This window comes from Etheostoma cragini, chromosome 8, assembly GCF_013103735.1.
Source record: "Etheostoma cragini isolate CJK2018 chromosome 8, CSU_Ecrag_1.0, whole genome shotgun sequence".
Lineage (NCBI taxonomy): Eukaryota > Metazoa > Chordata > Actinopteri > Perciformes > Percidae > Etheostoma > Etheostoma cragini.
Genome location: NC_048414.1, coordinates 29,787,544 through 29,801,465, shown reverse-complemented (window position 1 = coordinate 29,801,465; position 13,922 = coordinate 29,787,544). Strand labels below are relative to the sequence as shown.

Below are 13,922 nucleotides of genomic sequence, written 5' to 3'. Positions count from 1 at the left end.
CAGATATACTTGGACACACACCTTCCAAAGAGTTCCACTTTTGTCTCATCGGTCCACAGAATGTTGTCCCAAACGTCTCGGGGATCATCAAGATGTGTTGTGCAGAAATTGAGACGAGATTTGATGTTCTTTTTGCTCAGCAGTGGTTTTCTCCTTGGAACTCTGCCATGCAGGCCATTTTTGCCCAGTCTTTTCCTGATGGTGGAGGCATGAACGCTGACCTTAACTGAGGCAAGTGAGGCCTGCAGTTCTTTGGTAGTTGTTGTGGGGTCTTTTGTGACCTCTTGGATGAGTCGTCGCTGCGGTCTTGGGGTAGTTTTGGGAAAAATTCCTGGGAAGGTTCACCACTGTTTCATGTCTTCGCCATTTGTGGATAATGGCTCTCAATGTGGTTCGCTGGATTTCCCAAAGCTTTGGAAATGGCTTTATAACCCTTTCCAGACTGATTTATCTCAATTACTTTCTTTCTCAATTGTTCCTGAATTTCTTTGGGTCTCGGCATGATGTGTAGCTTTTAAGGATCTTCTGGTGGACCTTACTGTGTCAAGCAGCTCCTATTTAAGTGATGCCTTGATTGTGAACAGGTGTGGCAATAATCAGGCCTGGGTGTGGCTAGAGAAATTGAACTCAGGTGTGGACAACCACAGTTATAGTATGTTTTAACAAGCGGGGCAATCACTTTTTCACACAGGGCCATGATGGTTAGGATTTTTTTTCACCTTTAATAATAAACACCTTCATTTACAAATTGCATTTTGTGTTTACTTGTGTTGTCCTTGACTATTGTTTAAATTGGTTTGATGTTCCGAAACACTTAAGTGTGACAAACATGCAAAGGAACAGGAAATGAGGAAGGGGCAATCACTTTTTCACACCACTGTACGTATCTACCTGGCAGGAAGTCAAATTAAATACTTTTAAACTACATTATGGAACGCATAGGCTGCCACAGAGTTAGTAATTGAACCATACTAGGGAATAGGGACTAAAAGTCAGGAAATCTCTGAACTGCTACCTTAACGTGGGGAAGTGGTTTGCATGTCCATGTGTCCCTGAGGGGTGCATTGTCAGAGGCAAAAGCTCCTGGTAGGGTCTCCAAAGGAAAAGTGGTCCCAAGTATGTGTCAGACTAAGATAATTCCAAAATAAAATTAAAGATCACCCATTATTAAAAATGATATGTTCGAAATGCAAGCAGATGTGAAAAAAGCAACTTCCTATTGCCTTTTACATTGTCAAATCCCGACTATAGGCATCCAAAGTTAAGTCCCTCAAAACATAAAACATGTAAAAAACAGGAAAAATACAAATGAGTCACTGAGGGGACAGTATGAGAGAGACAGCTAACACTAAAACTAGGTCAGTGATCTGAGATCAAACACGGGGAAATACAATGGTATAGCAAATATGGGCCTGATTACCTGAATGTAACATCAAACTGGTTCCAAACTGAATTAACTTTGAAGTGGCCACACTTCTCTTTAACAAAAACAAGAACTGAATGCGCAAAATGGCAAGCACTTTTAAACAAGGCAGATATGTCATTCAGAAAAAAAGACACTAAAATCATACAGTGCTGCCAGGATTTTGCAGACTTTTGTTGAGAATGTTGCAAAAAAGGCTCAGGAAGCTGCAAATGTTGAATGAATCAAAGTTGAACATATGTGTCAGTGGCTTAATTTCCTGTCCTGGCATGATACAGACATTCATACAGTTTGATAAAGAACTTATTGGACTTTAACTTATAACTTACTTATAACTTATTACAATAATGAGCGTAGCTGTCCTCAATTTAGGTCATCCTGTACGTCTCATCTTCGGTTTTTCCTGCATCCACCATGTGTGCTTGTATGTGTGAGCGCGTCAGTCGCGGGGTAAACTCAGAAGCCCCGCCCAGTGCAGAGAACTGACAGGATTGAAACAGCGGCCACTTCAGCAACTTCAGAGTAAAAAAACATTTCAGCGTACATTGACATTAAAATGTATACAGGTTGGCTGGATGGTCTGACATGTTTGGCATGCTCTTTCGCTTTGCGTTGTTCTGGTAAATGTGAGATGTTCGAGTCACACACATGTTGTTAAACAAAGATATGAATATGGCGACTTACGTGTGATGTTGACCCGTTCTCACTGCCGCTTGGTCACTGGCTTTCAGAGTCAAATACTGATACAGAGTCTGGCACGTGGGACAGCTGGATTGGTTAAAGTCACAGGAAACTCGGTATTGGTCAAATTTGCTAAAAGGGGATTGGTCAAAATTGCAAGTTGCACCAGAGTCCCGGTAATTGGTTGGTTGAATTTGTGTAAATGTGCGCGATCGCATCATTGCGTAATCCTGGAGTGCCTGATCATACCAGATAGCAGTGCTATAAAACTAGGACACATGGAGAGATTAATACAGACCAATGGTCCATGGTCATCAGGCAGCTGTATTAATCCTAAACTTCTTCCATTTGTTCGCCGTGATAGTGTCTGTTGGGCTGACCGTCTCTGTGACTAAAGGCTAAAGGAAAGCAGGCCGCGCCATGTAGTCCTCAGCCTCTTTAGTAGAGGTGAAAGCTCCGTAATGGGACCCCTCCTTGATTTTCATGGTTGGATAGATCAAGACTAAATCCAACCCTCTGGCTTGTGCAAAACCCATGGTTGGGAAGAAGGCTTGGCAACGCTTGGCTGGGAAGTTGCTATAGTCCAGAGCGAAACATATCTTTCAGCCTGCAACAGCCTAAAGAATTGCCTGTCTGGTTGTGTAACAAAGCAGATTGAAAATCGGCATGCAATTAGCAGTGGTGTTCTTCTTTGTGCTGTCACTGTAAATTCTGTGAGCTCTAAAAAGGTTGATCTGGACATCTGACCAATTTGGGAACCACTGAGCCCGACAATGCAGATATTGCATCTTTGGTTTCTAGTCTCCATATCTTCTAGCTTCACCTGCAGCTCTTGAAAAGATTGGCCATAGCCGTCAAGAGTAATTGAGTTGTCCACATCAGAACTGATAGCGCCGAGGCTTGCAGTCAGGGATGCTAGCTGAGCATGTATAGCAGTTAGCTTCTCGTTGCTCCGAGAGAAACAATAGTTCTTCTGTCTTTCCGGTAATGCATCTGCAATGGCGTCCGTAACGACGCGTTGGGTTTTGTTCTTGCTTGTCATTCTGACAAATGACTATCAAGCACAAAGTGATAAAATATCAGAGTTGGAATATTAAACATTGCATTTCTGGCACACTGCATTGTTGACATTTATTTTCAACCATGAGCACACAGCAAAAACCCTAACTCAACTCTGTGGAACTGGAAGGTTTTACAGGCACGGCCAACTGGTAGTATAAACCCTCTGAACGCCATACAACAGACAAACAAAGTTAGCATAACCAAGACTTTCTACTCAGGAGTCAGTGTAGACCAAAACAGAGTTGAAAAGAAAATTGAATATTGGACTGACATTCATCAAGCAGCCAAATAAAAACTGTAAAATAACTGACAATGTTGTAATCTGTCTCCTAGAGATGTAAATAGGTACTTGCTTGCCAACAACTTTATTATATGATATGCCTATTTTTGCTTATTTTTTTAACAACGTTTTCAATTTTCTTTTATTATAAATGAACCCTACAACACATAATACATCAAGCCACATCCTAACACCTGATCTAATCAAGAAACTAAACCAACCAACACATCTAACATGCTGCTTGTCCCCCCCAGCCCTCTGCCCAACCATCCTGACACCACTACTACCACACTGCGTCGGAGCTGCCAGGAAGCCTCTGAAGTGTGGAAGGGGGTTCGCCAGGGCCGGCAAAAGAGTGTGCTCTCCTCTAGGAAACAGGTTTCTGCCACATCCCACATTTAACCTTTTTCCCATTAACCCCTTCTGGGCTTTCCTTTCCTGTTACATCCTTTCTTATATATAAAGTTAATGCTGTGCGATAGCCACATTTGACCCTGGTCTTATCTTTGGCTGTGTGTGATCTGCTGGAAATATAGAAGCCATGATTCCCTCTTAACAGCATGGTGATGATGTCCATTGCTTTTGAAAAGTGGCCTCTTGTTGGCAATATGTCCTTGCTGTTACAAGGCCCTGAAGGTAATTGTGGTGGTAATGGCTACTTTTTGTCCGGCTAAGCAGTCAAACAACCTGCTTACTAAGTAAGCCCTCTCTCACTCCCAGGTTGCATGGTATTGTCTTTATGCTTTTGGATGCTTTTTGGTCTTAAAACCATTTGCCTTCAGAAGCCTTTATCCACTGACAAGGGATACAACAAAGTTATTTTTAGTCCAGAAGGAACTAGTTTTACGTCCACATAGTCTTTTAAAAGTTGTACAGCAATTAAAAAGCCATATTACAGAGCTTTTTGTTCTCTAAAAAAGCAATCACATTTTTGTCTCTGAATAGGTTTAGTAGTTTGTAGTAGTTCTTTGTAGTAGTTCATGGCATAGCAGGGCACTGTGGGGCATTACAAGGCACAGCAGGACGTAGCAGGCCACCGCAGAGCGTAGCAGGATGTAACATGGCATCGGTTCAGCTTGAAAGGTTGCGCTTTCAACACAGTCTAATCATTGTTGCTTGCAGTCGCTATGGCGACAACACGTCACGGGCTTTGTTTATCTAATCTGCTGGATCTTCGATGAGTCAGTAACGCAGCGGTCTTGTAGTCTCTCCTGACCAGGTTGAGCGAGCAAGCTCTCACTGTAGGTTCATGGTGATTCAGGTAGTTGATTTCTCACAGAGAGACACGGAGGGAGAGACCAAGAGACGGAAAGACAGAGAGAGACATCCACACACACAAACACAGATATAGGCTCTATTTACCACAGTTTTCCCCACTCATCCTGTCTCTTTTATCCGAGAGAGAGAGAGAGAGAGAGAGAGAGACAGCCAACAGGGGATGGGTCAGTTTAAATTCAATTTGATTTTATTTATATAGTGCCAAATCACAACAACAGATATCTTATTGCGCTTTTCATAAAAGAGCAGGTCTGGACCGTACTCTGCGATGTTATTTACAGAAACCCAACAATTCCCACCAAGAGAAAGCACTAAATCACAAAGGTAAGGAAAAACTTTATTTTAAGAGGAAGAAACCTCGATCAGAACCATGGCTCAGGGTGGGGGGGGCATCTGCCTCGACCGGTTGGTGGTCACAGAAATAGACGGGGGGAGAATTGTGAGAATGGAGAATTGTAGCAGAAGGTGTCAAGCAGGAACATGGAGGCAGCAGGTGACTCCAACCAAAGATCCAGAGCCAGAAACAACTGCAGGAAGTGATTGGAGAGAGGAGAGGTGAGAGAGAGCACAAAACTCCGGGAAAGGGAAGAAGTCGAGTTAGTAACATGCTTTAATGGATTGAGGTCTACCTTCTACCCGTCCTCCATTGAGAGCCTGCTGACCTACTGCATCACCGTATGGTATGGCAGCTGCCCCATGGCAGACAGGGAGAGGCTGCATAGGGTTGAAAGGTCAGCACAAAAGATAATTGGCTGCCTTCTCCCCTCCCTGATGGATATCTACACCTCCCGCAGTCTCAGCAGAGCAGAGAACATTATCAAGGACAACTCCCATCCCGGCTCTGATCTGTTTGACCTGTTGCCCTCAGGAAGGCGCTACAGGTGCATCAGAGCACGGACTAACAGACTCAAGAACAGTTTCTTCCCGAAGGCTATAACCACCCTGAACTCACATATTCACTCACTCCACTCCACAGCCTGCCCCCGGCCCCCGGACTTTCTTCTTCCCTCCGACTGTGCAATAATGTTATACTGTAATATTATACCTCAAAAGGACACTGGGATGTGTGCAATTTCATACAATGCAATATTTAACATATTAACCATTCCATTTCATTATTGTGCAATATTTATTTATTTATTACTAAGTACTTAACCATTTCATTTCATTACTATGCAATATTTATTAATTTGTTAACACTTATCTACTTTCACACAATGTGCATTCAAAAGCTATTTTATATATGTCTACTGTTGCTCTTCGGACTCAGGACTGTACACCAGCATCCCCCCAACCGCTCTTTATTCTCTGCACTACCTACACTTTGTATTTTTGACTTTATAGTTTTGATATTTTATATTATTATCTTATATTCTTATATTTTTGTGTCAACACTGTAAAGGGATTGCTCAATCTTGTTGCACAGGTACTGTGTACTTGTGTATAATGACAATAAAGGCTTTCTATTCTACACAGATGGAGAGAAGGAGGAAGAGAGCTGAGCTCAATGCATCAGGGCTTTGTGACAGGCGTGGAGAAATAAGTGTCTGGTATGAATGGCCAGGCAATCAGGCATGTTTGCATAGGCGCCTGTCCCTCCAGTTTCATAGTTGTCAGTCAACTTTTCAAAATACGTTCTGGGCTACACTAAAAACATTTGAGGCTGAAGCCCCGGCAAAATTGACTGACGTCGCCTCTGTTTTGTAGTAAGACAGTAAAACAATAACACAAGAGACCATCTTGTGATTGGATTAGGATTAGTTAGGGTTAGGTTTAGTTAGTTCACACCAGCAAAAAGGGAGTTGGTGATTTGCCGCAGAGTTGTGCAACGACTTAAAAAATTCCCATGCATTACTGCATTACTGTTCATTTTATTTCAGGTTTTAATTCTTTTTATGTATATGTTGGCATTGGAAAGGAGTTGCTTTAAATCTCATTGTACATGTGCATAGTGACCTAACCCTGTGGCATTCTATTCTGTTCTATGAATAATTTCACGGCTAATACGAAAATCCATGAACACTCTAGATTTGAAAGTGTCATGTATTGCTGCCTTTTGAAAACAGAAATAACACAGTAACAGTTTCACACTAAGAGTCGTCATCAGCCCCCCTCTGATATAGGTCTGTAGTCTGGTTAAACAACCTCCGGGCATGTTGTCTGAACAGACTGGTCAGCGGAAAGCACCTCGTAGCAAACAAGCTCATTAGCTAAAACAATAAGCGCAGCAAGCATAGCATAGTTGTGGACTGCTAGTTAACAAAAATGTGAAAGAATAAACGCTTTATGTCTAACATTAACTAGTTAAGGCTAAATGACAGCATTCAGACAGTGACTGTTACAAAAACGTAATCTACAGTATCAGCTTTTCCTTTTCACTTTTTCACTTCAAGAAGCATAATTCAAAATTCCTCTTTATTCTATGACTTAAATCAATTCAAAAGTTTGGTTATCATGCTTTTAGGCTGAGTTGCAAAATAACTAGCTAACAAACACTTAACAACAACATTAACAAACAATAAAGTTGCTAACAAGCTCACCATCTTGGGTTGAATGCTCTGTGGCAGCTGCAGCTGTTGTGAGGTCAAGGGCAGGCTCTGCTCTGTGTTTTGTTCCGGTGTTTGTTACTTTATGTGACGTTGAAAAGTTGCAGCATTAAGTTATCCCACCACAGGGACTCACTGACAGTCAATACTCACGGTGACAGGACCGGCTTTTGATGCAAACACATTTATGTTGCCAAGGAGGTTTAGTAAGAACTTCACACATTGCTAGACATAACATGCAGGCAAGTTGCACTCAGTGCAGTGGTGCCTTTACCATTAATTAACCGTGACATTTTAAAGCTTGGTTAATAGTGAAATCGGGTAAGTGCATCCCTGGTTGTGCGGCGGTGGTAGTGCCACACAAGGATGTGCAATGTGTAACCTGACATGATGCAAACATTCAAAGAAAAATCATCTGGTGCACAGACGCGTTTAGGCAGATTAGACTTTTTAGCAAATCTTGTTAGATAATTGTTTCAGTCTAACTTTTTATGGAGTCATAAGCAGCCTTGCAAATTTTTGTAAACCAGAGATTTTCCACAGGGTGCCCGGGACCCCTTAAAGTTACTGAAGGGGGGCCAGCATCTTATTGTAAATCTTTTGAAAGTTTAAAAATAAAGATCCAACAAAGAAAAAAGAACAATAAAGAAATCCAACATATTATTAGCAAATATGAATCACCGTATTAGTGAAAAACAAAAACATGAATGATGGGCTCTCTGTCATATAGATGAAGTAGTCTCTAAGGCCAACCTCAGATACAGTAAAAGGATTCACTGTGCCACATGTATGTTTAACATTAAAACATGAATCATAAAATCATGCCAACAATTATGTTAATAGCTTAGTATTTGATGAATTAAAACTAGATTGGTGTTACCAGCTGTATCCAGAGGTCTGTCCAAATAAACCAAGACTGACATATCAGGATTCTCATTCAACAGAAGCAAGGACTATCCAATTGTGTACAGAGTCATTTGAACTATGGCCGTTGGTCACGCCTCTTGTGCAAAGAGAATACAGAGCAAACTACACAGACTAATGTTCAATCTTAAAAGATTGAGCTTGGTCTGGTAATAGCCAGACTAGGATATAACGTTAACCAAACATTTCTTTGCTTTCCCGGAGCAACAGCTGAATGCTTACATGGACATTGTGTTATAGATGAGACGATGCCACTGTCATTAAACTAGGGTGATATCATGCAAAATCTCTCTCTCTCATCAATTTAAAAACAGTGACATACAGACTGTCTTTATGCAAGGTCCTTAAAAAAGGCTTTGAAAGAATAAAAGAACCCTAACCCTCCTTCAACTTGAGTTCAAACTGGAGGTCTGGAGTTCTGAAGCTGATTCCATGCAGATGGTGCTGCAAAATTAAAAGCCTTTTTGCCAAAGTCAGTGCGGGCTTTAAGGACTGTCAATAAAACCAGATCCTGTGAGCGCACGAGATATATCCCTGCAGAACTCGGGAGGATGTAAGTGTTCAGATAAAGAGGAAGCAGTCCAAACATTGCCTCATAAATTAGAAGATCTCAGGGTGTCCAACGTCGAATGGAGAGGGAAAACCACCTGAGCCGACAATACAGCAAACAGTGATGAGTGGGAGATTTTAAGTTTGTGATGAATATTAAGGCGCCGTGAAGCACAGTGTCCAAAGCATGAAGACACTGGGTGGTTGAGATGGTTGGGTGGTGGGTTAACGCAGATACGGTATGCTGATTAGCTCTCATAAAGAGCCAGATGGGTAGTGCACTGCCATGAGTCTGAGACGGTAACGTAATGAACAAAAATGAGACATTTGTTCTCATATATATCTTCCTGTATGAGGCCATATGTCTCTGCAGAAAAGCTATAACTTCTGGACTGCTGGATGTCTTGAAAGGACTGCTACCGCATCTGCAATTTCTAGAGGTAACTCACAGACGTACAAAGTCACAGATTAAAGAATAATCCTTTCATTTCTTGGGTCTTGAGTGCTTTACTGTCTTATGCAACCTTTAGCATAGATTGTTTCTGTGTCACTGTGTGCTTGGGAGAGCAGAGAGAAGCTCCCAATCTCGTGTCTTCAAGGCGCTCCATCAAGGAGCAGAATATTTGCATAATGTGATTTGGGATTTACATTGAAGTATGCTTAATACAGCAGATGATTTTTCTATCACAGTTCTTTAAGAGGCTCTTCATGGTCTTTCATTCATCGTTTGATAGGCCAACTCAATCTGATAGGAGTTTGATAAATTTGTGTTTGCCAAAGACTGATACTTTTACGATTGGATATTAATACAGTGATGTGTAAAATTGCATAGTTTTAATCTCTGAGTTTCTTCATGTGTGTGATCTCAAGTGCAAATTGAGGAGGAAGATGGTGAAATTTGGTCCTTTTTTCCCTGGGCAAATTGATAGCATCAGAGGCTAAATGCACATTCTTTGAAATCTATTTTTTTCTTTTTTCTGGGTTGAACTGTGCATCTATTGGATTTTGGATTCTAGAGCTAAAAGGAGTAATCCATTAACCGATCAGTTGTCAACTATTAAATAAATTGCCAATTATTTTGGTAAACGATTTATCCTTTTGAGTCATTTTCTAGTCTAGTCATTTTTCTAATCTTACTTTCTAATTCCAGCTTCTTACATGTGAATATTTTTCTATGTGACAATAAACTGAATATATTTGGAGTTGTGGACCAAATAAGACAGTTTATGATTGTCTTGGGTGTTTTGGAAAAAACACAATCTTCTGAACATAGTGAGAAATCCAGAGAGAGTTGTGGGAAGCTCATAGTCTTAATTAGCTTTGTAGCTACTCATTTGGTAATGGCTTGAATGTAACGGACTTTCATTAAAATCAAAAAGTTACGCACTAAAGCTTTAATGCCAGTCACGTATCCTGCCGCCACATATTTACAGTAATAATATGCATAGTTAGAATGTCACAAGAAATTCATATTTTTGATTTTTTTCTCATTATGGCATTGCAGACAATTAGAAATGATCTCCAGCCCGCATCCTCCGTGTTGAATTAAACACGGTGTGAATGAGACATTTCCTTTTTAACTAGCTGCTGAGGTGGCTAGCACTAGCTCACCGTTCAGGGCATGTACACAGGCCCTTATCTCAAATTGCCTTTTGCTGAAAGGAGGTGAGTGCATGATACCTGGTATCAACATGGCAACCTGAAGGCGGTTGGGTTGGCTGCAGGGTGAGGCTGGGAGGCTGGAAGGTGTGTTACTGGCGACTGATAAGACTAATCACTTGAGTCTTACAGGCTTGCATGCGTTCAGAGATGTCTGAGCCGTTACCATGGTTATGAGCCCGTGTGGTGGAGTGGGAAGGAGGGTCAAGGCATGCTGAGATTGTTGTACACACGCACACACACACACACACATATATAGAGTACCTTATTGACACACTGCAGGGCTTCGCCATTTGAGGTTTATTCTCCTTGCTGTCCATTTAGTTCTCGCTCTATGGATTGGCTGCAATGACTTATGTTGAGTGCCAATCTTTTGGATTTTGCATGTTTGCTTTACCGCCTTTGCCTGAATATAAAATTGATTGAAGATGATTCCTCCCTGTTGGGAAATGTCAATCAAGTTATTTCTAGCTAAGCAGAAGACATTTTCTATCTTTAGTAAAAAGTGAAACATAACATACTTACATAAAAGCAGGATTTAAAACACACGTTTGGGTAAATACTCACTCTGTCTCTGTTTTACTGTATGTACTGTAATTAGTTTCTTACTGTTTTGTTTTTTAATGGTTTTTTTTTACTGGCAGCTATAAAAGTCCCAAGGAACATGCTGTCAGTTGTGAACAGGTTTTGTAGAAAGTGTGCAGGTAGGGCAATTGTTCAAAACAAATCAACCTGTAGGGCATTCTTTATCAGACTCTATTTGAAGTAGCAATGGCAATTCCTGGCCAATTATAGTCCCTAGTCTGTTTCCAGAGAAGATGTAAGTTACACTTAGCTTATCTAAACACTTTTAGGTCAGACTCCTTAGCCTCGCAACATTAGCCTACAAATCAGTGTTATGTGCAGCACTCTCTCAATTCAAAAAAATGCTCTGTTGTGAATATGTCATTGTCTACTCATAATTGATCGTTAACAGTTTATCCTGTCTAACGTTAAATTAAATCATCAGCATTTCCAGCTAACTAACAAGCGTTACTTCCAAGGCCAAGGAGCACATCAATAACTACATTGTTTTGTAGGGTTACAGGTAATGAATGCACAGGATATGTATGTACACACACGCACACATAGCATTAATTTACAATTTCTACTAATAGTGTGTCTCAGTGTTTATTACATTCCTGTGTTTAAAATGTAAAGCTATAAGATAGATGTCTAATGCACAACATCAAGGGATGGTAAATAAAGCTTCCATAGTTTATTCTTTAAGTGTTAATAAAAAAAATTAAAAAAGCAAAAGGTATGCTGCAGTCAATGTAAAAAAAAAAAAAACTTTTATAAATAGCACACCCATTGTGTAGTATTGGTCCCATGTGTTGAAGCCAGCTCTGAATGCTATCAGAATTGATGTTAGCATTATCAACCCTATCATGCTCTTGAGGGCAATTTACACTCAAAGTCCCCATCCTCATTGCCTATCTCTTGCAACACTGAAAGAGAAAACGTCTTGCATTGTATGCTTTAACACAATAATGGTGCTGTGTCTTTATGTCTTCTACATGGATCATCAGCTGGATGCTGACCTTGTTCCTGAGACGTGTAGCTTACCCTCAGTCTTTTAGCAAATATTGTTGCTACCTCAGGGCAACCAAATCACTTAAGGAAATCCTAACTGTTTGCTGACCTGGCTCCTAAATGGTGGAACGATCTACCTACTGCCATCAGTACAGCTGAAATGTTCTGCTGCAGGCTAAAGCCCTTCTCTTCTGACTGCACCTTAGATAAAAAGATAAAGGGTTATACAAAAAAATACATTGCACTCACCTGTTGCACTTACATGTGACCAGAGGTGGGTAGTAACGTGTTACATTTACTCCGTTACATTTACTTGAGTAAGTTTTTGAAAAAATTGTACTTCTAGAAGTAGTTTTAAATCACTATACTTTTACTTTTACTTGAGTAGATTAGTGAAAAATAAACTGTACTCTTACTCCGCTACATTAGGCTACAATGAGCTCATTACTACGCTTCATTGTTTTTACCCCAGCGTACGTCTCATTTTAATGTTTTATTTTGACATAGAGAGAGAGACTTCCGCTGAAGGCTCTACCACGTGACTGTGCTTAACCAATCACACGTCGTTGTGCAGTCACGTGACCACACTCGTTTCAGCAGCGGGACAGGTTAGCCCATAGACAGATAAAGAGGTTAGCTTTACAGTCGTAGCAAAGCAAAGACGCAGAATCAAAAGTCGCCAAGGCAACGCAGACCAGGAGGACCCCCCCCCCCCCCTCGGCCTCATAGTGAAAGCATGGTTACCTTAGGAAAAGTGCGAAACAGCAGCTCCGTCATGCGGCGTCTTCTGTGTCGACCAAACAAACGGACATGTGAGCGTTCAACAACTCAACATCTAAGCTGAGGAGACGTAGCGGTGGTTTTAGTTTTTGCTGTGGAGAGGTGGCTGTTGGTCTTTAAGGTTACATACAGTATGTTTTACACATGCAGTATCCATCCAAATTTTATGTGACAAGTCTCTCAAGTAAGCTAATTTGTAATTAATAAATTAATTTTAATTTATTTTATTGATTGGATGAACTCTAATTTGCCTAAAGATGATTATTTTGCATTTTTGTGTCTGATTGATGCTTGTGTTAAGAAATAAATCAGACATTACTCAACAGTTACTCACTACTTGAGTAGTTTTTTTATCAAGTACTTTTTTACTCTTACTCAAGTAATTATTTGGATGACTACTTTTACTTTTACTTGAGTCAAATTATTCTGAAGTAACAGTACTTTTACTTGAGTACAATTTTTGGCTACTCTACCCACCTCTGCATGTGACCCTTTTTAGTTTGGCTTCTTTGAAGCTAATGTTCTTCTCTTGTGATTCATGTTAGAGTTTGTACCTTCCTGGCTGAATGTACTTATTGGAAGTTGCCATGGATTTAGCATCAGCTAAATTAAATGTAATGTAATATTTTAGGGGTGAGCGAGTACAGCATTATCTGTATCTGTATCTGTATCTGTTTACCACATGGATTATCTGTATCCGGATCCGTACTCGGACTGGGCGGGGCCTAAACCGGAAGTGGTCAGATTGGACCAGGAAGTGGGTCGGGTTCTCTTGAAATGTTAGGGGCTATAACCGGTATGTTATTTAAGCATGCAATTGATATGAGTTGATCAAAAATTGTTATATTTATTGCTGATTTTAAAACTATTTACATGACAGCATCAAGCTTCAGATCAATGGTGTTGTCATGGTAACAAACAAACTAGGCCTATATACAAAACGTTTTGCAGCAATGAATACAACACATGCCATTGCAATTATGAAGTAAAATGTAATGAACAAGAGTTTTCATACTCAATATAACTTTCTTTTTTAAACTTTTTGTTTTTTATGATCAGTGTGATTTTCTTTGTTTTTGGTTCTTTTTTATTTCTTTGATTTCCACACAAGGTATATGTGTGTGTGTGTGTGTGTGTGTGTGTGTGTGTGTGTGTGTGTGTGTGT

The 13,922-nt window shown here is 40.4% G+C and overlaps 1 protein-coding gene across 1 annotated transcript in view; it reads left to right on the top strand.

Annotated features, from left to right (window-relative positions):
- The window catches only part of trhr2 (thyrotropin releasing hormone receptor 2), a 26,441-nt gene that overhangs the window by 7,919 nt on the left and 4,600 nt on the right, over positions 1 to 13,922 (top strand). Inside the window, 1 exon segment of the mRNA XM_034878696.1 lies at positions 3,701 to 3,824. Within this exon segment, the coding sequence (XP_034734587.1) occupies positions 3,701 to 3,824 (124 nt within the window).